Here is a 24,585-nt window from a genome sequence, read left to right on the forward strand (position 1 = left end):
TGCCCTCCCCTATCTTATGCACATTCGCTCCTTGCAGCACCTCCCCATACCCGCACTAACTACTCCACACTGACTCAGCATGTATGTGAAAGGCAGAGGGAAGGGAAGGGGGCAGGGCTGTAGGTGATGTGAGCCTGCTAACTGGCTGAGTGGAAGCATTGCAGGCGAGGAGGGAGGCTGGCTGGCTGTGCTGGTCAGACAGGTCTGCACTGCTCTGCTGGAGAGAAAGAAAGAAGGAAGGATGAAGGAATAACAGAAAGGATGAGAAAAGATAAACCATGTAGGAGGTGTAAATACTGTACGGGGGACGTGGCTGTGAGAGGAGGAGAGGTGAGTGTGAGATTGAGAAGAAGATTTTGTGTGTCTACAGTACAAATAGCTGTGAGTGTCTCTGGTTTTTCTGCTGCCAGATGTGCATGTCATGTTGTCAGACTTATGAACCCAGTGACTAGTGGGCAGAAGAAAGTGTGACTCTTTTTAAGTGTATTGTGGTGTGTGCGTGCATTTGTGTTTGTGTGTGAATGAGAGCTTGTGTGTGAAAATGAGGGACTGCATATTTTTGTATAATTAAGCCATGTTGTGTTGCCAGGTGTTTAAGACGGGTCGCTTGTGATCAACAATTAGCTCCACACCCGGGCTGGGTGATAATTATTATCATTATTGAGCTTCAGCAAATAAATAAAGGGAGGATCTGATTCGTGATTGATATTTGCCGATATTTAAACGTTTTTTTAATAACCGTATATATTTTTGTTTATCAAGAAAAACTCCCATATGTTCTCTGGTTCCATCTTTTCAAATTTGAGGATTTGCTCCATTGTTTTGGTAAATTGTATGTCTTTGGGTTTTGAACTATTGGTGAGACAAAACAAGGACACCACGAATCATTTCCATTTTATATACTAATCAACATTACTAGGTTGGCTCAACGCCTCTCCCTTAGTTAGTATGGCTTTGTCGGACAACTCTAATTCAACTGTATGGTGACGCTCCACCATTTAGTTATGAATGTTAGCTCACGCCAGTTACTGGAACAGAAGACTTGTCATGACAATGTTACCTTTTAACAGATGTAGGTGTCCTTATTGATGGTGCTGATGTAGAGCTCAGTCTTCTGCACAGCTTCATCTACTTTTGACATTTTACTGAATCATTTAAAGGTCCTATGACATGCTGCTTTTTGGATGCTTTTATATAGGCCTTAGTGGTCCCCCAATACTGTATCTGAAGTCTCTTTTATATAGACCTTAGTGGTCCCCAATACTGTATCTGAAGTCTCTTTTATAGAGGCCTTAGTGGTCCCCTAATACTGTATCTGAAGTCTCTTTTATATAGGCCTTAGTGGTCCCCTAATACTGTATCTGAAGTCTCTTTTATATAGGCCTTAGTGGTCCCCTAATACTGTGTCTGAAGTCTCTTTTATATAGGCCTTAGTGGTCCCCTAATACTGTATCTGAAGTCTCTTTTATATAGGCCTTAGTGGTCCCCTAATACTGTATCTGAAGTCTCTTTTATATAGGCCTTAGTGGTCCCCTAATACTGTGTCTGAAGTCTCTTTTATATAGGCCTTAGTGGTCCCCTAATACTGTATCTGAAGTCTCTTTTATATAGGCCTTAGTGGTCCCCTAATACTGTATCTGAATTCTCTTTCCCGAAATGCATCCTTGGTGCAGAATTACAGCCACTAGAGCCAGTCCCACAATAAGCTTTCCTTAGGATGTGCTGCCACTTTGCTCATTTGAAAGCCATGATGTCTCTCTCTCTCATGGGTGGGCCAAATTCTCTGGGCGGGCAAAGCAGAGAAAGGGGAGGTAACCTTTCCCCTTATGACGTCATAAGGAGAAGATTCCAGATCGGCCCATCTGAGCTTTCATTTTCTCAAAGGCAGAGCAGGATACCCAGGGCTCGGTTTACACCTATCACCATTTCTAGCCACTGGGGGACCATAGGCAGGCTGGGGGAACTCATATTAATGTTAAAAAACCTCAAAGTGAAATGTTCATGCCATGGGACCTTTTTAAAGCTTTGGAAATGAAATAAATACATCATCGACATGATCAGGACGCCAAGTGTCACTGTTATATATCATCATGACATGTAGTTTGTAACATTTAGCGCTAATGTTGTGCAGGCATTCGAGAGGAGAGATGATGGAGTTTTTTTTTTCATTTAGCTTTGTTTGGTACAGTGAAGAAAGCAGCTCAGGGTCATTTAGACAGATAAATCCAGAATGAAAACCATCGTTAGTCACACTAGTCATAGTTTGTCAATGGTAGGGATCGACCAATTATCAGCCTGGCCGATTATCTGGGGCGATATTTGGCAATTTGCAGATTATCTGTATCAGTGTTTTCTTTTACCCATAACCGATAAAGTTAATTATTAAAAAGTGTGCTACTTTGGCTCCGCTACAACTCTGTAAGCAGTCTGCAAAAATTGCAAACAAACTGTTATCATGGTAAAACTCCAGGAAGCTATTTTTGTTTTTATTTGTTTTTTTTGACTGTGTATTATGTTTAGAGTTTCAGCTTTATTACATACTTGCTTAAAGCATTTAAACACACGTTTTTGTTAATTTTGACTAAAAGATTTTCATTTTTAGTGTGAAAGCATACCGGTTCCAAATATGCCTTATTGGTTTCATTAACTATTAATAATCGGTATTGATATCGGCCCTGAAAACCAATATCAGTTGACCCCTAGTCAAAAGCTAGGGGTTGACTGAAGTATTGAAGATGTTATAAAAAAAAATGGAGGTTCAAATAATGTTCTACTCGCACACAATTATAAATTGCTAGTGATCTTGTTTGTTGGTCTCAACGCTCTTTGGCTTTGATTTATCTAGCCTGGCGTTTATTATCTCTGGTAGTGTATTAGACGGCTGCATCAGTGTCCCTGGGCTGCTGCCCTCTCTGCAGTTGTCTACATTGACCCGTTTAGTACAACACGAGATGATAGGCTGAGCAAGGTCCCCTACTGGGATTTGCTTTGAAATGTGAGTCACTTTCATTTGGATGGTGAAGATGTTGCAGGTTGGGAATCACAAACTGGAAATATATATTGCAAGAAAATGTTTTATTACTGGTTTTCCTAGTCTAGATCAACAGCAGTACATTTCCAGGGTAAAGACTGATAAAGTAAGGCTTTGCCCCTCCGCTTCCGCTCTCTGTGTGTTGCCGTTCTCAAAATCCCTTCGCTTCGGGAAACGACAACAAAATTAAAGCTAGCGAGCTACACGCTGAAAATGGCAAGTTTTGAAGAAAATGTGAATTGTGCAACAAGGCAGGCCTGCTCGGTTCTTTCAGTGAATGATTGTAAAGATTTACAAAGAATATGTTTGTCAGTATTTCCTCTCTAACTGGGACGTTTTGGGGCTGACTGTTGGGGATTGCTGTGGACGAGGTGCACACAGAGATACACTGGTAAGAGCAAATTACATTAAACCATGTATCAGCTAATTTAAATAGCTCACCTTACTGTATTGTGTCAACAGTTAACTTCATTTAATATTATATGTGGCGTTTTCATTTTGCGGGGTGCAAATGTTCCACCAAAACAAGTTACTTCCTGAGACTATTTTGCAGAGCCACCGTCGCTGCGTCCGGAGCTTAGCGCCGCCCAAGACGATTGTGATTGGTTTAAATAAAATGTAAACAACACACAGCGGTTTTATCTCCTATCCCAGAATGCATCTGTGGTGTAGCCAGACCTATGTCCACAGCGCTGTGCAGTCTATGAAGACTCTTTTTAATCCTGCACATGGCAGCTCAGAGACGAGTGCAACCAGGAAAGACATAACTTTACTTGAAACATTTCAAAACCCAAAAAATAGGCTCATGTAAAAAGAGTGACACAGTGCTCAGTAGTGAGAGTGAGGCTGCATGTTATCTGTCCATCCCCAGGTGCATTCATGCAGAAATTACACTGGGGGTTTGTATGCTGCATGTTAGCTTTTTGTCAGTAAATCCAAAAAAAACATTACAACGGGCATGCCAGGTAGTAAGTGGAGGAGTTGTAGAGGCAGCAAGGTCACGTCCAATGTGGTGTCTCTCCCTTCTTTTCTCCACCAGTAAGCCTCTCTGCATCTTTCTTCTCACACACTTTCTGTGCCTCTGCATGAGTCAGAGGACCCGTCTCTTTTGTCTGAATGTGTCTTTGAAGGCAGCAAAAGGAACGGAGCTGGAGAGCAAGACAGCCTCATGTCAAACGCAAACAGAATTCATCTCTCTAAAGACAGCTCTGACACTCGCCTCTTTAATTTCACTTCATCCTCCTCATCCTGTAGTCACCGCTTGGTTAATTACGATTCAGTGCGAGTGGAAGAAAGTTCATCGCGCTCGAGCCGTGTATGTTGGGTGTGACAGTGAGCCCTGCTGCCATTTCTTGGGAATTCGCATGAGTAAGCAGCTGTGCCAAATACAGTGTGATGTAACCTAATATTATGTAGAGAAATAAATAGTCATGAGCGGATAATGAGGGGTTTGATGTTGCACTGTGAACGTCCCTTGTCACCCATTAACTTCATACATACCCTGTTAATCCTCCAGGGCTTTAATGTGTTGCTACCTTAAACTGTCATATTGCTGGAATCATAGCTGCTAGTGCACAGCGCCAGCAACAAGCAGAGCTGAGAGCTAATATTAGCACGAGCCCCCACCACCACCACCAACGCAACCTGCAGCCCATCATATCCACGGAGCTAATATTAGAGCTGCACATGCTGCCTGGGGTTTCATTACCTGCGCGATTTGACTCGTAAACGCCCGACTAGAGACCCGATGGAGTTTATCCGTGTGTGTGTCCTTGTGTTGTGTTGTGTTGTGAGCATCATGTCCCAGAAGGACAACAAGAGGATGAGTCATCATTATCAAGCAGCTGTGGCTTTTTGTGTTTAGGTTGGGTGTGTCAGGTGGTGCTGCTTAAACCTGGCAGTAGTTTTTTTTTGACATGTTGTCCTTCAGTTTACAGCTCTGCCATCAAGTCTGTTTTTTAGTCTGTCATTTTTTACCCATGTGTATCCATGAAAGCTAAGAAGAGACATAAGTATTTGAAGTATTTTACTTTGGCAACCATGTATGTGAATTTTGGTTGTTCTGAATTCTCCTCTTTGAAATTAAAATACAAAATTTCTTAATTTGCAATTTCAAAAGCTGAACGTGAACACATTTTCTTTCAACGGTCACAAATTCAGATCCAAAGATTTCGAAAGTTTTTAGCATTTCAAGAAAGTACTAGAAAGTGGAAAAAAGCCTGCATGTTGTATAAATTATTTCATTTCTTACATTTTTGGATCTTAATTTGACTGATGTTTTATTACAATTTGTAGATGCATACATCACCTTCAACAAAGTAATGATTCATCATGAATCATTTTCTCCAGGTCTGATATTTGGTATCTTTGAAAACTTTGGTGTCTTCATTAGAATTTAAACAACATGGTTAGATGGAGTTAGGTAGGAAAAAGTGATTCAGGTGAACTGGTCCTTTTTAAACAGTTGCATTATCTGGCTGCAGAGGAAGACGGTTGTGTTGCAGTGTGTTTCTAACACCGACCTTCCTGTAACTCTACACCTCCATCCCTCTGGCCGTCTGCTAGCACAGCTCTCTCCTTCACATCCATGACTCCCTCATCCTCCCTCTCTCTCGCTCTCTCTCTCTCTCTCTCTCTCTCTCTCTCTCTCTCTCTCTCTCTTTGTGTTTCCTGCTCTCCATCTCTCCTGTGCTCTTTCTTTCACCCGTCTTTATCTGTCTTGCTCCCATAAACATCGGTCTCAGATGATGAATTGACGGATCAAATAAAGTTCAGGCCCATCAGCTCTTTTCAAGAATCGATAGCAGCCGACGTCGTCCTGCAAACTTCCTCTGTAGATGTGACATACATCATATCTAATGATAATCCCTGTGGATCTATCCCTTTTGAGCTGCTCTGTCACATTCATGGTGTAGCCAACAGGCTGTCCGTGTGAAGCTCAAAACATTATTTATGTATACGTCCGCACGCGGCCATCGTCTTATTGATTTTAGTTAACAATAAAACATCGAAACAACAGAAAAAACAATGCAGGGTTGTAACAAAAACAACAACAACAAAAAAGTTGCAAAAACCTTTGCTGCGCTGCATTGGTAAAACAAATAAATACATACAAGCACACGTTCGTGGTCAACAAGTCATCCAAACCATACGACAATATAGGTTGTTGTTTCCTACCCTCCGATACGACCCACAGGAGAATTTTCCGTCCTCATATCTAAACCAGAGAAAATAATAGACCCGGTTTTTAACACGTCGTTAAAGGACAAATCTGGCACAAAATGAACCTAGGGGTTAATAACACATGTGTACCGAGTCGACCGTTCTCTGGGATATGTTTTCATGCTAATCGAATGTGAACAGTTTTAGTGCAAACCGCTAATTACCTTATAACGCTAGTCGTCGGGGTACGGGTAAAGTAAAAGGAAATCTCTATTTTATACCACTAACAAGGCTGAAAATAGCACCACACTTCCACGGTAGCATAATGAGGGTCCCTACATGTAAACCGAAGCATTGAGAACGTTGTAAGTGTACAGACAGTTTATTAAAAAGATAGTTTAGAAAGACAGTACCGTTCACATATACACGCGGGCGCCATCTTGGGAAAACAGTCACGACCAGTCGAACGGCGAACGCCGTGCAACGTGAGCTGAACTGTCACTTGAAATCTCCCATGGTCCGTGGTTTCCCAATGGGTCGATAGTGAAATGTAATTACATGGAAATGCATGAATTATATCGGTTTATTAAAATATATTGCATGGTGTTCGACTGGTCAGACTGTCTTCCCAAGATGGCCGCGTGCTTTTCACGCTGGAAACGACAGCCGCGGCGACCATAAATTAAGCTTTATACTCGTCACCTTACTTCCTGCTATGCTCCCGTCATAACTGCTACAGCCTCTAGAGGGCGTCACCACTATTGACGTAAATATGACGTCAATCCCTCCAGGATTTCACGATGTCGCGATCGTGCCAATTCATGTAAATTCAACCAATCACCGGGAATTTGGTGCGACTCGCAATTTTGACCAATCACCGCAACTTTTCCGCACATTTGACCAATAACCTGAAGTTTCCCGCGACTTCAACCAATCACAGCAGTCCCACGTGCACTCCGAGAGCCAATGACCAATCGGGAGTGAGAACGGGTTGATCATTTCCTTGTTTTTGATATGAAGACGAGACGTGTGTGTAACTCATTTACCAACCAAACGTACAGCGAAAGACCGCACAAAACATTTCACACACACACACACACACACACACACACACACACACACGGTGGGTGCAGGAGAAAAGGAGATGACACGACACTAAATTGAGGACAGCTACGCTCATTATTGTAAGTGCAAGTTAAAGTCAGTACTTTATCAAACTGTATGAATGTGTGTCCCAGCCCAGGCCAGCATAGGAAAATAACTAACAATGTAAAGATCAACAAGCCACTGACACATATGTTCAAATTATTATTTTTTGTCTTAAATCCACCAGCCATTTTCATATTATACCAACATTTGCAGCATCCTGAGCCTTTTTGGTAAGGTTACTAGGAAAACTCAGCCCAGAGTAGTTTTATTCTCCCCAAAACAAGTTTCCTTTTTATTTTTAAAGAACTATACAACTTTTGCAACTTTCACTGTCTCCCGCAACTTCATTGCAACAAACATACAAAAGACATTGCAACTTTTATTGCAATTTTTTACAAAAGCCCCCGCGAAATCAGGCATTTTGGGCCGCAACAATCTAAAAAAAAGGCCGCGAAATCCTGGAGGGACTGATATGAGTTGTGATTGGTGCTTGAACAAACGACCTATGTGGGCGTTTGGGGGAGGACAGACTGTTCTTGGTAGAGGACTTTGTAATGTGAATGTATATTTCTACTGTTTACCTCTGAGTAAAATACAGACTTCACTTATCCTGTACGAATGTGCCACCCGAAACACGTAGTGGGGGTAAGTCACATGAGGTCCCCCTGGTAATATTGGGGTCAGCCCTATGTTCCCACAGCCCAATGGTCCCACAGCCCTATGTTCCCACATTTCTAGGACATTTTCAAAATTAGGTCTTGTGTTCCTACATTTCCCTTCAAGGGTTAGGGTTGGGTTAGGGTGGGTTAGGGGTTACAGGGGAACATAGGGCCTAATTTTGGAAACAAATCTTAGAAATGTGGGCACTGTGGGAACATAGGGCCTAATTTTGAAAAAAAATCTTAGAAATGTGGGAACATAGGGCTGTGGGAACATAGGCATGCTCCCGTAATATTAATCCCGTGAGAATAGGGTGGACAAAAGGGCCAAACCAGAGAGAAAACGGTGTGTTTGCAGTGTGGAAGTACTCTTCTTTTGATAGTGACAAAGATGAAAAATCTACTAATCAGCCGAGTGGCTTCATCACTAAATCATCTCTGTCACGTTTATGATGCAGCAGAGGAGCCACGTCGTCTTCCTCACACCTTGTTAGACAATGGGGCCTCGTGAAGCCACCAACAACTGGACAAAGGCCCTTCTTTGTGAATAGCTGTGGGAACAGTAGCTCCGAGGTGTGAAAATGACAGAAAGGTAAGAGTGTGAGAAAGGGAGAGGTGCTAAAAGTTGAAGAAAAAGGAAACATTACATAACTTTATTTTTCCACAGTGAAGAGAAAAAAAAGGGTTAATCAGATCAGTCGAAACAGCCAAACCTACGTTGCTGTGACTCCATGCAGAGAGGCCGGGTAAATTAATTTAAGAATTTGTGATGGGATTGAGTTTGGTCTCTTTGAAGACGAGGGCAGAAACATCAGTTGGGGTCAGGGAGGGAAAGTGGCTCGCCTCGAGTGCCAACTCTCTCACAAGTTCTCTTTGTTCTGTCAACTTCCATTTTCAACGCACACGTTCTCTCCCACTGCTACCATACGGCAACTCCAATCTGTCGCTGCTGGCAGCAGTCTGCAGTTCACCATCCTCCTCTTAGTGACTTTCTTTTTTTTTTTAAACAAGAGTTCTGTTGTCTGAGGCTTTATTGGCGTGGAAAGTTGTTCTGCATGAGCGCTAAACAGAACGGTAACAATTGGACAGAATTCAGCTTGGTTGAGTTGAGTGAATGCCAAAAGATTTAGCTCAACAAAGAAGAAAAAGCACAGGATTTAAACACAGAATAATAAAGACGAAGTCTGTGATAAGAGTTTGGTAGCCTGGACCCAAATCTGAAAGATTAAGGGTCTGGCATTGAGTAATGAAAATGGTCCAACTCGAGGGGCGGCACCAAGCATGCATTTGAAAATCTCACTGCACGCAATTGGATAACACTACGACCAATCACAACAATACACGGGGTGGCATATCCAGAGCCCCATATGCTTACCTACCAGTGGAGCTAAATGGTAGATTAAACTCTTGCATATCCGGTCGGCAAAACGGCAAAAACGTCCTTCTTGGAACGATTCGAGTGCTGTCTTCTGTTCCTCTTTAAGATAAAAAGCCAAGTCTAACTCGTTCATTGTAGCGGCCAGAGCCGTTTCAAACAACTGGTGTTCATCCGTAGCCATCTTGCAATGTTTATTAATGACTTCGACGTCGCAGCGCTGTCGTCATCTGTTTATCTCGCCTCTGGCCCGCCTATATCAGATACACCGATGTGATTGGTGCAGCTCGGCTACAAGGGCATTGTTAATGAGCATCATTACTGAATGCCAGAGTGATTCGCTGAGCTAATTACAATTGTGCTCTCGCGAAAACTCTGGATTTCCAGAAGATAAGAGTTTGGTACATGATGTGGTTGACCTGCATCTGATGGTTGACTCGTTTTCAGATCCTTTACTTCAGTAAAAAAAAAAAGTGAGTGAGTTTGACTTAAGCATGGACGTGCATGTTGGTTTGTCCACACCCAGGCTTTTTCCTTAATAGAGACATTTTTGGCGCCCCCCCCAAAGACATTTCAGCCAGCATCAAAGGGAAATCACCCGTACTTAAATGATAAGAATTGAGAATAAAAATAGCAATTCAAATCCTCTCCGAATTAGTTTAATAGCAATTTATCAAACAGCTGTTGAACAAGCAGAGCATAAACTTAAATACGACATCTCCCCTCCACAACCCCCGCTCCAATGTTGTAATAAAATATATTTTTATAACAAGTTTTGTTAATTGGGGTTTCATTTACTGTACAGGGACTGATCATGCTTACTGCCGTGCGTAGTCACCCCCTAAAGGCCCATTCTGAGCCAGGAACTCCATATATACTGTATATATATATGGCGGGTTCAATATCTGGATCAATATCTATCATTTCTATGTGTTTTCAAGACGTCAGTTTACATTCATGTCAGGCTCACAACCAGACGTCTTCTTCATCATCTCGCTGTGAATGTTGAATGTGAATGTTTAAAAAACAAAAAAAAAACACTTTGAGCGTCAGTGAATAAGGCCTCCTGCACACTGCCTGCGTGGCGTGAGCGTGGCGTTTCTGTTGCGTGTCAGTTGCGTGGCGGCTGCGTGGTGTTTTCTATGTCTTTGCACACCAGAAACATGTCTGACGCGGCGCTGCTGCTGCTAGCCCTGTCTGTACACATGGATGTTTCCCATTGATAAAATGAAATACCATGTTAAACATAAATATAGACTGATTTGATTACAGCCGTCAGTATTGACGGTTCAATAGGCTACAGAATATCTCGTTCTGTATTGACAGGTGCAATATTTGAAAATCGATAATTATTAGTTTTTAAATTACATATATATCTGCATTTATATCAAAACCTAGAGACTTTCAAACATCAACATGTCATTTATTAAATGTATTTGTGTCAAAATGACATATAAACATCTTTTCGTATTCTATTTTGTCTGGAAACGCTTCCAACACGCTTGCATGTTGCGTGAAAAATAGGCGTCGGTCCTATTTCTAGCATGCACGCGTTTTCGGCGCGGCTCGGGCCGCGTCTGAGACGTGCGTGTCACGCAGGCAGTGTGCAAGCTCTAACCTGCTAACATGGGTGGTGAAATAAAAACGGACACGCCACCCAGCTGACACGCTCACGCCACGCAGCCAGTGTGCAGGTGCCCTGAAGGCGTCACTTGTTCAACAGGTTCAACATTTCAAAACGTGCGGTCACTCGCACCAGTCCTGAACAGGAATGACCTTTTTACAACAAAACAGATGTTTTCAAAATGTCTAAATACCAGTTCAATCAGGACACAACTCATTTTAAGTGAACAATTATTTATTGACGTGCACAATAAAAATGAGAAAGGTCTTTGGCAATTGGACACCCATCGTGACCTCATCATATTTTAAAGGGAAGGAAAGGAAATGAGGAACTGGAGGTGAATGGGGCGGAAGAGGGTCACGATGATTCACGCTGAAATGAGAGCTGACAGCAACTGAGAGGAGAACATTTAAATGTGGACAGCAATCGGGCGCCTGGGTAGCTCACCTGGTAGAGCCCTCGCCCACATACAGAGGCTCAGTCCCTTTGCTGCATGTCATTCCCCCTCTCTCTCCCCTTTCGTGTCTAAGCGGCCCTGTCAAAAATAAAGGCCTAAAATACCAAAACAAAAGAAATGGATAAATATTTTTTTAAGATTATGTTTTGGGCATTTTAGGCCTTTATTTTTTAAAGAAAAGCTTAAGACATGAAAGGGGAGAGAGAGGGGATAACATGCAGCAAAGGGCTGCAGGTCGGAATCGAACCCACGGCCACTGCGTCGAAGCGTAAACCTCTATATATGGGCGTGGGCGCTCTACCAGGTGAGCTAGGCACCCAAAAAAATAAATAAATAAAATATTGACAGCAACGATGTGATTGGCTGATAGAGGTTGCGGCTAAATCTGGTTGGTTTAACTTTAAATAATAAACGCAGGAGAATAGTGAGAGAGAGGGGAAAGAGAATGAGTGAGTAACATAAGATAAAGTCTTCCTGACTGAAGTTGCCTTGAACTGACAACTAGAAGCCCTTTCAGGAGGAGTCTCTTTCAAAAGACGCAAGTACACTGAGACACAGTCCTTCAATACATTAACCTGATTTGTACTTAGTGTTCAATAATCCAGTTGAACCTGCTACGTCTTTAACTGACGTCGATGTATATCTAATTCAGTCCCACAAGTCTGTGTTCACAGTAACAATGGCAGCACCTTTCTAATGCAACAATTTGCTGTAATTAGGCAGAAATCAGCTGGCCTTGAACAGTCTGTACATCTTTATCTGCGTGCGTAAGGAGGAGGTGTAAATGAAATACCTGAGATAATCTCTGAAGCGAGGCTGTTTACCATCGTTTTGCCTTGTTATTATTTTGAGGCACTCGCCCTCTTCTGCTGAAGCTTGGCTAGCTGTAGCATTTTGCTCCTCCTGTTTTTGGCAGAGAGAGTGCTTTTACTCTCGTTTGAATATAAATTATTAAAGTATTCTTATTTATTGTCGTATGAATCAATTAACACGTCATATAGCCTCAGTTTGTGTTTATGTTATTTATGGGACAATAAAGAACAGGAAACATTAAGGCTGGAAACATAATGTATTTTTTATCATTGTCAACAAATAGATATAGCTGCTGCTGTAAATTATTTTTTTTATATATATTTGCAGTGGTGGAATGTAACAAAGGACTGTACTTACTTCTTTCCATTTTCTCCTTCTTTCTACTTGTACTTTACTACATCTCTGAGGAAAATATTGTACTTTTTACTGCAGTACATTTGTCTGACATTTTCAGATGACAGTTTTTCCTCCCCTTCCTGTCCAGTGAAAACCACGTATCTCCAGATGTGTTGATGTTGAATGTTTGTGATAAACTGAAGGATGAAGGGTTAATTAATGCATGCATCACAAATACTGGAATATCCCGTGTGTAATGAGCGTCAATTGAGGGACTCCAAAGACAACAGATCCTTTTATTTCTTTCATTCACAGGTATGAAGAATAGGGAGCTGTTGGAGGTGTCCCATGGGCATGTTTGTCCTCTGGCCGTCCAGCCTGTGTGTCTCTGCTCTGCACACAGACGCTCTGGGAGGGAGAAGAAAGACCGTCTAAAAATAAACTGACACGCACCACCAGCAGAAAAACAAACCGACAAATAGAAGAAGAGGACACAAAAGAGTTTCCCTTTTTCGTCTCTGTTACTCTCTCTCTCTCTCTCTTTGCTCCATTTCTGTTTCTCTGTCCTCATTACGGCTTGATAGGAGGTCATGTCCCAGTCTGGAAAAGTCCTTCATTTGTATGTGGAAGTGAGGTCTGCCCCAGATCAGAGCGGAGGGAAGGAGGAGATTGCTCAGGGGCATTCGGTTCAGGACAGTCCAGCGGAGCTCCTGTCTCAGCTAGCGAGTCAGACGTGCGTCACCAAGGCCTCCGCAGCTCACCGCCTGCTTCAGGATTGCACACACAGCCAGTCTCCTTCCAGAAACAGCTTTCAGCTCCAGCAAGCCAACAGCTCCCCGACGGTCCCCAAGCTTCGGAGTACACCGTGTGATGGAGTGTCTGCCGTCCACTCTTCACCAATAATGCCCTCTTCTGGAAAGGTCTCCGTCCCTCACACGCCTCCCAACTGCCGGAGGTTTACCAAAGAAGAGGTCAGTGATGGTACGCGGTCTGTGGTCACCTTCAGCTACATTGAGAAGTCCAATGTGAAGACCGTGGAGAGTCCACGCAACTCTGTGTGCGAGAGAGGGACCAGAGAGGAACGATCCACCCCCTCTTATTTTCGTAAAAGACTCAGTGACCCAGTTTGGTTTGGGAGTCCCGATTCATCGCGCAGCTCTAGTCCCAAGCTGACATTTCAATCTCCGGGAAGTCACCAGCAGACATTCTCTCCCGGCCTTCGCCAATCAGCCTTGGACCCCATCGGCAGAGCAGCTACCCAGAGGGCTGTGGAGGAGTTTGGCTCCCCTCTACTGAGAATTAAACTAGCCCACGCACTTGAGCAATCCTCATCTTCGCGCTTCAACCAACAGCCACGCTGTCAGTCCTGGGCTGGCTCTCCTGTTCAGCGTCAGAACATCAACGCGAATCTCAAAGACTTCACAGATAGGAGCCAGGCTATTTGTGGGCTGCCTCGGAGTCCGGCGTCAGACCAGCTCTCCTCCCAGTCCAGGCAGTCTCCTCACGCAAAGCCAGAGTCCTGTGTCGAGTCCAAGAGCCCTCTTCACTGGTCAGCAGAGGCCAGAGCTGTGGTAGGAAGTCCAGCCATCAAAAGACATGTTCACAGGTCCTGCAACAGGAGCACTCCACCACAGGGAACAATCCTCCAACTTGGCAATAATGTAATTGAGGGCTTGAACCAGTTAAGTGACAGTAAATCGTCCTCTCCGGCTCATAGCCCTGAAGTCGCCCGCAGGTTAGCAGAGGAGGCTACCAAACTATCTTCCATTCTCACAGAGGCACGCAGGTCCTCATTGCACAACGCTTTAGGTGATCCCGCCGGAGACTTTCACAATCCAGCTCCAAATGCACAACAGTCTAAGCAAACGCTTAAGATGAACATCCCTTTAAACGAGCAACACGCGCAAGCAACTGACAACACGGACTCTCACCAGCCTGGAAACCCCCGTACTAATTATCAAACGCACCAGGAGGACTGCGTTCAGAAGTCCCAGCATCAGAGCTCAACTTTAGCAGCCGCTCAGAGTTCCCCCGCCATTCCTTCACGTGTTTTCCGTCCGTCTCATCCTCCCACTGAGCTCAGCTCTCCCATGAGGGACCCCAGGTTATTCCAAGCTGAGCTCCGAGCCCCAGATACCCCCACCCTGCATCGCCGTCAGCTCCGGTACGCCAGAGACTCCTGGACACCGGGCCTGGACAAGAGAGGAGACCTGAGCTGTTTCGAGAGAGGCGACTGCACTGAGCTTGCACGCAGGCTCTTTATCACTCAGAGTGTAGAGGAGGCGCCGGTCAGCTGGACATCCAGGCAGCAGTGGGGGACACAGGTGGAGAATAGCCCGAGGCCGAACCCTGAAGCTGGATTTAGGTCTGTTAATGACCAAACGCCTGAGCGTCAATCCAGTCACCGTCGCCGGCCGCTCAGTCCCACAGCCCAGGAGAAACGAGCTGAGCAGAGGAGGAGAGAGATCCTGCTTCTGGGCCCAGTGGTGCTGGACTCTCCAGAGGAGGACGAAGGTGAGGAAGGCCAGGGCGATGAGATGGAGGGGTATGAGGCAGAGCAGCAGAGGGTTCAAGAGCCTCCAGATGCGGAGCAGAACGGAGCGATGGGAGGGTCGTCCTCGCGGAGCTCCAGTGGCGTGACTGGCAGCTTGGGGGACAGAGACTGTGTGTCCCCCGAGTCCAGTCAGTCCAGTCACCAGAGCAACGAGACCGGGGCCGCCACCTCAGGAATACAGGTGGGCTCTGTCTGGGTGAATTGGTGATACTTCAAAATATATATAATTTAGAGACTTTAGAGTTAAAGGAATAGTTTGAAATTCTGGGAAATTCGCTTTTTTCGTCAAGAGTTCGAAAAGAAAATTGGTACAACCCTCATGTGTGTGCTGTAAGTCTGGAGCTGGAGCCAGGTGGCTGTAAGGTTAGCTTAGCATAAAGACTGGAAGTGGGAGGAAACAGCTAGCGCTCTCCAAACTTCAAAAATCTATCAACCAACACTACAAAATCCCACTAATGGTGAAACACTTTGTATTCTTTTATTTTATTTAATCCCCATACAAACAGACCTGTAAAACAGACTATTTTGTTATGGGGAGTTACTTGCTGGAACTATTTCTTTACAAACAGACATTTATATTATATGTCAGATATTTTAGCAGAAATCAAGAAAATGTTGCATGTAACTGCCCCTAAAACCACAAATTGTTGTTTTCACATTTCTGTTTGTGTGGAGATTAAACAAATGAGATATAGCGTGTTTGGTTGATGTGTTTTTATAACTCTCTAGTCTTTATGCTAAGCTGACTAACTGACTCTTAGTTCATATTCACAAACATTTAAGTGGTATCGATATCATCTTACTCTAGACAAGAACAAACAAATTTCCCAAATGTAGTGCCATTCCTTTAATGCTGCACTGCAGAGCTACTAGCCTAATAAGTATGCCGCTGTGTTTGTGTGTGTGTGTGTGTGTGTCTTTCAGACGGACAGTGGCTGTGCAGTGCCCGTACCCTCGCTCCATTGTCAGAGGATCGCTCGTGCCAAGTGGGAGTTTTTATTCGGGACCCCTGCTGAGGAGGCTGCAAGCAGGGGGGAGAAAAGTGAGAGCATGTCCTCCTCAATTTCATCTAGTTACTGCACATCGTGTTATACCAGTTCTTTTTTTTATATAAGCTATGTATCTCAGATCAACACAAACAGAGAGAGAAAGAAGATCAGACTGAAGCTACAGAAACCTTCATCAACCTGCAGAGAAACTTATACAAGAAGAAGAAAGAATAAAGGCATCTCTTATTGTGAAACGCCTGTCTTAAATGAGCCTAACGAATCAGTCTGTTTCATAAAGATGGGCTGATCGGAGCCTGATTCAGAGGCGGACCTAGACAAAAGTTCTCCAAGTGAATCTGCAGCGCCTTTGTAGCAGAATGGTTCAAGTGAATGCCACGTAACCACAATGTTCTGGGTTTGATGCCAGCTGGGGGCTTTTGGGCCATACTGTGTTCCAGTTGAAATGGGTCAGAAATCTCAACTGCAACACCCCCTGGGTTGTTTGCATTTCTTTAAACCAATCACAATCGTCTTGGGCTAAGCTCTGGACGCAGTGCGGTGGCTCAGCTAAATAGTCTCAGGAAGGAACTGGTTTTACAAAAGAAAACGTCACAAACAATATTAACTGAAGTTAACTGTTCACACAATACAGTAATGTGAGCTATTTAAATTAGCTGGATACATAAACCTCATTAGCTCTTACCAGTGTATCTCCGTGTGTACCTCGTCTACAGCAATCCCACCAATCGGTCCCAAAACGTCCCAGTTAGAGAGGAAATGCTGTACAATTTACAATCATTCCCTTAAATGTGATCAAAACTTGCAATATTCAGTGTGTAGCTTGCTAGCTCAAAGGTTGTTGTTGTTGTTGTTGTCCCGAAATCGAATGGAGTTTGATCCGGACTACATCAACCCCGACCTCACAATCACAATAGAACACGTTGCTACAGTGTTTGCACGTGCAAAATACCACATAATGCATTGTTATCAACTGGTATTGCTAATAATGGCTAAGCTGGCTAGAGTCCCTCTGCCACCGTTTTTACGACCTATAATGTTGACTGGAGGACGATCAACTCGGGTGTGACGTCATTCCCAGTTCCGAATTTTTAGGTAAATAGTACGCAGCGTCATACGCCCATTTCCAGTCTGCCTCTCCGCTGTCAACTGTCCAATAAAGAAGAAAATGCCAAAAAAGAATCTTAAAAAAGACAAATCTTACTGGTCATCTTTCAGTACTTGTTTGATACAGAGGTTTGATACTCGGCCTTTAAATATAGTTCTGGAACAATTAGAGCAAGCAAATAATCTAAATATGTTTTCTGTGCAGTGACAACAGGGAATTAGCAAATATAGCCAATCACATTTTAAATCATTGATGTGGATGTTTACCTCTCTCCATGTGCAGATTCTCTGGAAGCCTCCACAGCTCCTCCCAGCGGTAACTCCAGCGAGTCTCCCACCCCGACTCCCCCTTCCTCCCTCCCTCTGCTTTCTGCCAATCACGAGGTGCAGCATGTGGAGGTAGAGCTGCTGACCCCTCCTCCAGCTATAATCGGGACGTCGCCCAAAACCGGCATCATTCGCCGCACGTTAAAGTACTCAGAAACCGACTTGGACGCTGTTCCGCTGCGCTGCTACCGGGAGACGGACATAGACGAGGTGCTGCTGGCTGAGCAGGAGGACGCCGACTCTGCGTTCGGGAGTAACCGCAGCGTGCAGGGCACCTCGGGGACAGGCAGCAGCCTGCTGGGGGGTCTGGCTTATGGCAGGACAGATGGGGAGGAGGGAAGGGGAGAGGGGGAGGAGGAAGATGAGGAGGAGGAGGAAGAGGAAGAGGAAGAAGAAATGGTGAGCTGGGCCAGTGTGAGGATGCAAGGAGACAACAGGAAGCAGCTGTACGCAGCTCAGGAGGAGTCAGACGTGTTTGGTCACCTTCTGAAGAGGTGAACATGACACACACACACACACACACACAGGATTTTCCCCTGACCTATAGTTTGATCCTCGTAACCTATTTTTCAAGTAGATTGTAAACAGAGATTAATCGCTTAGTTATCCCATATTAAATTGATCGCCAACTATTTTGATAATTGATTCATCTGTTTGAATCATTTTTCATTAAAAGAAAGTAAAAATTCTCTGATTCCAGCTTGTTAAATGTGAATGTGTTCTAGTTTCTTCTCTCCTCTGTGACAGTAAACTGAATATCTTTGAGTTGTGGACAAAACAAGACATTTGAGGACGTCACCTTGGGCTTTTTGGGAAACACCATCTGCATCTTTAACCTTCGTGTTGTCTTCCCGGGTCAAAACTGAAAATCAACACTTTTTTCACATTATTCCGACACATTTTCCAATGCTTTTTTCAACGTTTTTGACATTTTTTTTTTTTACGTTTTTGTCGCTTTTTAAAAAATTGTTAGTGCCTTGTTTGACACTTTTTTCAAAGCTTTATTCTGCTGTTTTCTAGGCTTTCAATGCCTTTAGTCGCTTCTTTTTCAATGTTTTTGGCGCTTTTATGTCATTTTAGTCAACATTCTTTGACGTGGTTTTTATATATTTTAATTGCAAAGAGCGCTGCGTTGAACCATCCATGTTATTTTTGGGCAATTTTGTTGAAAGAAACCCACATTTCTGATATAGAAAACTTTGAAAAGGGGTCAGACTTGACCCGAGGACAACAGGACAGCACGTCCTGACTTGATAGAAAATACAGTTGAAGTCTCTTTTTCTAGATGTTCCCACATTTCATTTTCTTAATAAACCATTTTTGTTGCAGTGTTTCTAAAACCTCCCTCTCTGTCCAGACCAATGGAAACATTTTTTGACAGCCACCACCCGGCCCTGAAATCCCCCATCCTGGTCTCCGGTCCTCGCTGTGCAGCAGAGGACACCTTCAGCCGCCACTTTGAGAGCATCATGGAGTCTCACCGAGCCAAAGGCACGTCGTACAACAGCCTGGACAGCGAGGAGCTGCTAACTTCGAGCACCCAAACCGTCCTGACCTTTGACCTGCCCACACTAACCCCCGCCATCCATGGGCCGGTCTGCCAGAGTGCCAGGCAGATTGTCCAGCTTAGCTTCGCCCCACTGGCACACGACGAGAGGCCCAGCATCTCTGACTCTATCTTCACCATGACGGGAGACTCGGACGCCACCAGAGCCCCCTCAAGCGAGAGGCTGAGCAGCGGTTCGGACGACACGCCACCCAAAGGGCGAGGGTGTTCACAGCTGGGGAGCAGCTGGTACAGCAACCCGTCTTTCTCGTTACCAAGGTGAGTTAGCACCATAAAGAAATGGGATGGATAAGCACATAAGTAGCTGGCTCCAGACTAGTTTAATGATAGCCAGACAGATTATTTTCAGAGGATGGAAAAATGAAGGGGTGCCGTTGATCCAGGAGTGGGCTTGTGAGATGGCTAAGGTGGCGTTTGAAAAAATGTCATATAAAGGGTTTGCCAGATTAGATGTCTAGACTAGAAAATGGGGAAAGTAGCTGAACTTTCTTGAGGGCTCCTAAGAAGCTTTGTGCTGAGGAGAGATGATGGGCTTATGGTGTTGTCATTTATACATATGTTTATTTGGTTTATTGTTTATTTTGTTACTATTTTGTTGAATGGTCTTGAATATTGTAGTTGTAGGCTGTGTCTTGTTCCGCATACTTCCGTCAGTAGACTGCTAATGTGCACTAACCACTTACTGCCGTAGTGCCCACTTTCGATAGTTAGTATTGTCCCAAAAGGAACATTTATGTTAAAACACTTACCGGAAATGACGAGTGGTCTGCTCGGCTCGCCGCCTCTCAAAATCTGGCGAAAATCTTTTAAACTGACCTTTGTTGATCAAAAAAACAGACAGATTCAGCAACTGTATGGCCTATTTCTCGCTTAAAATGTTTTCAGAAACACGTTTCAGTGAACTATTTTCGTGAAATACGAGATGGTATTCTGAATGAGCCGCCATTGTGCTCGGTTGTGAAATCCGGGGGAGAAGCCAGACCCACGTGATGTGTTCGTCCAATCAGCTGCCGGTCCACGTCCCTGGTCCCTCCCCTTTCCGCTTTGTAGGGGGTCATCCGGATACTTTCAGTGCTCTGACTTTTTGCGTTATCTACACGATATACTTAAAACTAAGTGTTTGAAGTGTAGGCGGGTTGAGACACAGCCACAGTGTCATCTTTTCTTGATTGTAGTCTGGGTGGGTGATGATGACATCACAAAAAAAATGATTTCCCCAGTTTGTTATGGCTTCATTTTGCTAAAATACATGATTGTATTTTGAGGATAATCTTCCAATCCCCAGTGTTCTGTTTAGTTAAAGCTGCTGACAGTGTTGACAACTGAAATACAGGCGACCTGCTCTTCAGTGATTCATCAAGAATCTGAGTGATTGTGAATCTGGGTCATGTTTGTTGTTGCATATCATTCTCTGTTTTCTGTTCCTCTCAGTTCAACTGTACACTGAAATAGGGCCAGTGCAATTGTCTTATTAAAGCAACACTAAGGGCGTTTTCACACTGACAGCCTTCAGTTTGGTTGAATCGAACTGGAGTTCGTTTACCCGGCTGGTGCGGTTCGTTTGAGCAGGTGAGAACGCGGCAATCGAACTCTGGTGCGCAATATATATATATATATATATATATATATGTATGTTATTATTCTGTATGCTACTAACCCTATCGTGAATGTGAAATGATTACTATCATTGTTGTATGGCCTGGCTCAGGTTGAACCCCATTGTGAAACAGATAACAAATCCATTCAGTACAGAGAGTGACCGTCATATAACTTTCTTTTATTATCTAGTTTGACAGTCAGTCTTAACGGAATTAAAACATCAATAGATTTCTTTAAAGTAGGTTTTTTGTCAGGGCTAAATTACGTGGTATCGAACAGTGCATAGATGAGCTTGTTAATCTGTATTTAGCTATAACATTAGCTCGTTAATTAGTTGGTTAACCAGCAGGCAGTGCTGGAATGTAACTACATTTACTCCAGTACTGTACTTAAGTACAAATGTTGAGGTACTTGTACTTTACTTGAGTCTTTTCTTTTCATGCCACTTTCTACTTCTATTCCGCTACATTTCAGAGAGAAATATTGTACTTTTTACGCCACTACATTCATCTGACAGCTTTAGTTATTAGTTACTTTACACATTAAGATAATATTTCTGCACACCAAACACATGTAGTTTATAAAATCTGATGTTTTATTATAAATTAAACTACCCAACAATATAATGGCCTACAAGTCCAGCTGAAATGATTAGACCATTGAACACACAACTGGTTGAATCGTTTCCAGTTTCTAAAATGGGAGGATTTTTCTGCATTGAGTACTTTTACTTTTAATACTTAAGTACATTTTCCTGATGATACTTACAGTACATACTTTTACTTAAGTAACATTTTCATAGTGTGATATAAAAGGATCTGAATACTTCTTTCACCAATGTTAGCAAGTAACATTAGCTTATTAGTAGTTGGTTAGCTAACTTAAATAATTACTTTTCATTGGTAATCAGGCTCACAGAAAAACACAAACTGAACCTGGTCTCATGTCAACCTGTTTCCTTTGAATGAACAGTTCATAAACTCTTATGGAGATATATCATAAGCAGTTCAGCGTTAATGAACGTTGTCAGTCTCCAGATGAACGAGAGTGCAGAGCAGTGCTGCAGTGCTATTCTGGAGCAGAGTAGCTTTAGAGTGAAGGTCGCTAGAAGGCTGCATGTGGTCCCTCTGCTGTGTGTGTGTGTGCGTGTCTGTGTGTGTGCGTGTGTGTCTGTGTGTGCGTGTGTGTGTGTCTGTGTGTGTGCGTCTCTGTGTGTCTGTATGTGTGTCTGTGTGTGTGCGTGTCTGTGTGTGTCTGTGTCTGTGTGTGTCTATGTGTGTGTGTGTCTGTCTGTGTGTGCGTGTGTGTGTCTGTGTGTGCGTGTGTGTGTGTCTGTGTGTGTGTGTGTGTGTGTGTGTGTGTGTGTGTGTGTGTGTGTGTGTGTGTGTGTGTGTGTGTGTGCGTGTGTGTGTATGTGTGTGTGTGCGTCTGTGTGTGTGTGTGTGTGTGTGTGTGTGTGTGTGTGTCTGTGTCTGTGTGTGCGTGCGTGTCTCTGTGTGTCTATGTGTCTGTCTGTGTGTGTGTGTCTGCGTGTGTGTGTGTCTGTGTGTGTGCGTCTCTGTGTGTCTGTGTGTGTCTGTGTGTGTGTCTGTGTGTGTGCGTGTCTGTGTGTGTCTATGTGTGTGTGTGTGTCTGTCTGTGTGTGCGTGTGTGTGTGTCTGTGTGTGTGTGTGTGTGTGTGTGTGCGTGTGTGTGTGTGTGTGCGTGCGTGTCTGTGTATCTGTGTGTGTGTCTGTGTGTGTGCGTCTCTGTGTGTGTGTGTCTGTGTGTCTGTGTCTGTGTGTGCGTGTCTCTGTGTGTCTGTCTGTGTGTGTGTGTCTATGTGTCTGTCTGTGTGTGTGTGTGTGTGTGCGTGTCGTGTGTGTGTGTGTGTGTGTGCGTGTGCGTCTCTCTGTGCGTGTGCGTGCGTGTCTCTGTGTGTGTCTGTGTGAGCGTGTCTGACAAATCCATTCAGTGACAGAGAGTGACCGCCATATAACTTTCTTTTATTATCTAGTTTGACAGTCAGTCTTAACGGAATTAAAACATCAATAGATTTCTTTAAAGTAGGTTTTTTTGTCAGGGCTAAATTACGTGGTATCGAACAGTGCATAGATGAGCTTGTTAATCTGTATTTAGCTATAACATTAGCTCGTTAATTAGTTGGTTAACCAGCAGGCAGTGCTGGAATGTAACTACATTTACTCCAGTACTGTACTTAAGTACAAATGTTGAGGTACTTGTACTTTTCTTTTCATGCCACTTTCTACTTCTATTCCACTACATTTCAGAGAGAAATATTGTACTTTTTACGCCACTACATTCATCTGACAGCTTTAGTTATTAGTTACTTTACACATTAAGATAATATTTCTGCACACCAAACACATGTAGTTTATAAAATCTGATGTTTTATTATAAATTAAACTACCCAACAATATAATGGCCTACAAGTCCAGCTGAAATGATTAGACCATTGAACACACAACTGGTTGAATCGCTTTCCAGTTTCTACAATGGGAGGATTTTTCTGCATTGAGTACTTTTACTTTTAATACTTAAGTACATTTTACTGATGATACTTACAGTACATACTTTTACTTAAGTAACAATTTCATAGTGTGATATAAAAGGATCTGAATACTTCTTTCACCAATGTTAGCAAGTAACATTAGCTTATTAGTAGTTGGTTAGCTAACTTAAATAATTACTTTTCATTGGTAATCAGGCTCACAGAAAAACACAAACTGAACCTGGTCTCATGTCAACCTGTTTCCTTTGAATGAACAGTTCATAAACTCTTATGGAGATATATCATAAGCAGTTCAGCGTTAATGAACGTTGTCAGTCTCCAGATGAACGAGAGTGCAGAGCAGTGCTGCAGTGCTATTCTGGAGCCGAGTAGCTTTAGAGTGAAGGTCGCTAGAAGGCTGCATGTGGTCCCTCTGCTGTGTGTGTGTGTGTGTGTGTGTGTGTGTGTGTGTGTGTGTGTGTGTGTGTGTGTGTGTGTGTGTGTGTGTGTGTGTGGGGGGGGGTCTCTTTCTCTGTGTGTGTCTCTGTGTGCGTCTCTCTCTGTGTGTGTCTCTGTGTGCATCTCTCTGTGTGTGTGTGTGTGTGTGTGTGTGTGTGTGTGTGTGTGTGTGTGTGTGTGTGACAGATGGCTGCTGCAGCAGCAGTGAGGGACTCACCTTGACTGTCAGAGTCCCAAAGACTTTTCTTTTAATTCTCCACAGACTCCCTGCGAGAGACTTTATTTTATATCCAGAATCCTTTTGTCTTTATGTAGCATTCAGAATATTCCTTCATAGCAAAACAGAAGCTCTCTTGTTGCATCTTACATCTTCCTTCCCGCAAGATATCTGGGATGACAGTCGGTTATTGTGGGGAAGTGATATTCTACGATTCTTGTTTGTGACACTGAGGTAGGCCGGCTTCGTGAAAGTCACCCTTACTGTGACAGCACTGCAGAGGCAGAGCAACTGCACCGGGCCACTTTGTTGCTTTGACCACTAGACGGCAGAAGAGGATAGTAATCATCCTGGCAGGTGCTTTTTTTTTTTTTTTTTAATAATCTAATGCAGGTGGGTAACTGTGAGCAGCAGGGACAGAACAGAGGTATGCCTGTGTTTGTGTATGTGTGTCTGTGTGTGTGAGAGTCACAGAACATCTCAAGTTTAATGAACAAATACTCTCTAAGAGGTTACAAACAGTTTAGCAGGTTCATTTTGCTCTCTCTTCTCTTCTTATTGAGTGTCTTTAAACAAACTCACACATTTTTCTCCCAACTGCCTGATAAAAGTATTCTATATTGAAGCCAAATCACACTAAACTAGCTCAGG

At 43.6% G+C, this 24,585-nt stretch overlaps 1 protein-coding gene and 1 long non-coding RNA gene across 2 annotated transcripts in view; one reads left to right on the top strand and one right to left on the bottom strand.

Annotated features, from left to right (window-relative positions):
• Nucleotides 1-140: 140 nt before the first annotated feature.
• LOC144536756 (uncharacterized) lies at nucleotides 141-24,148 on the bottom strand. The gene is made up of 3 exons (XR_013503774.1): nucleotides 23,935-24,148; nucleotides 17,542-17,911; nucleotides 141-217 (listed from the first exon to the last, which is right to left on the bottom strand). It is a non-coding gene; the product is annotated as an uncharacterized LOC144536756 (long non-coding RNA).
• LOC144536755 (PH and SEC7 domain-containing protein 1-like) overlaps nucleotides 216-24,585 on the top strand; it is a 79,908-nt gene continuing 55,538 nt past the window's right edge. Inside the window, exons 1-5 of the mRNA XM_078280019.1 lie at nucleotides 216-330; nucleotides 12,922-15,341; nucleotides 16,085-16,202; nucleotides 17,558-18,095; nucleotides 18,959-19,426. Coding sequence (XP_078136145.1) covers nucleotides 13,197-15,341; nucleotides 16,085-16,202; nucleotides 17,558-18,095; nucleotides 18,959-19,426 — 3,269 coding nt within the window. The 5' untranslated portion in view covers nucleotides 216-330; nucleotides 12,922-13,196. The remainder of the gene's footprint in view (nucleotides 331-12,921; nucleotides 15,342-16,084; nucleotides 16,203-17,557; nucleotides 18,096-18,958; nucleotides 19,427-24,585) is intronic.

The sequence above is a fragment of the Sander vitreus genome, chromosome 21, assembly GCF_031162955.1.
Source record: "Sander vitreus isolate 19-12246 chromosome 21, sanVit1, whole genome shotgun sequence".
Classification (NCBI taxonomy): domain Eukaryota; kingdom Metazoa; phylum Chordata; class Actinopteri; order Perciformes; family Percidae; genus Sander; species Sander vitreus.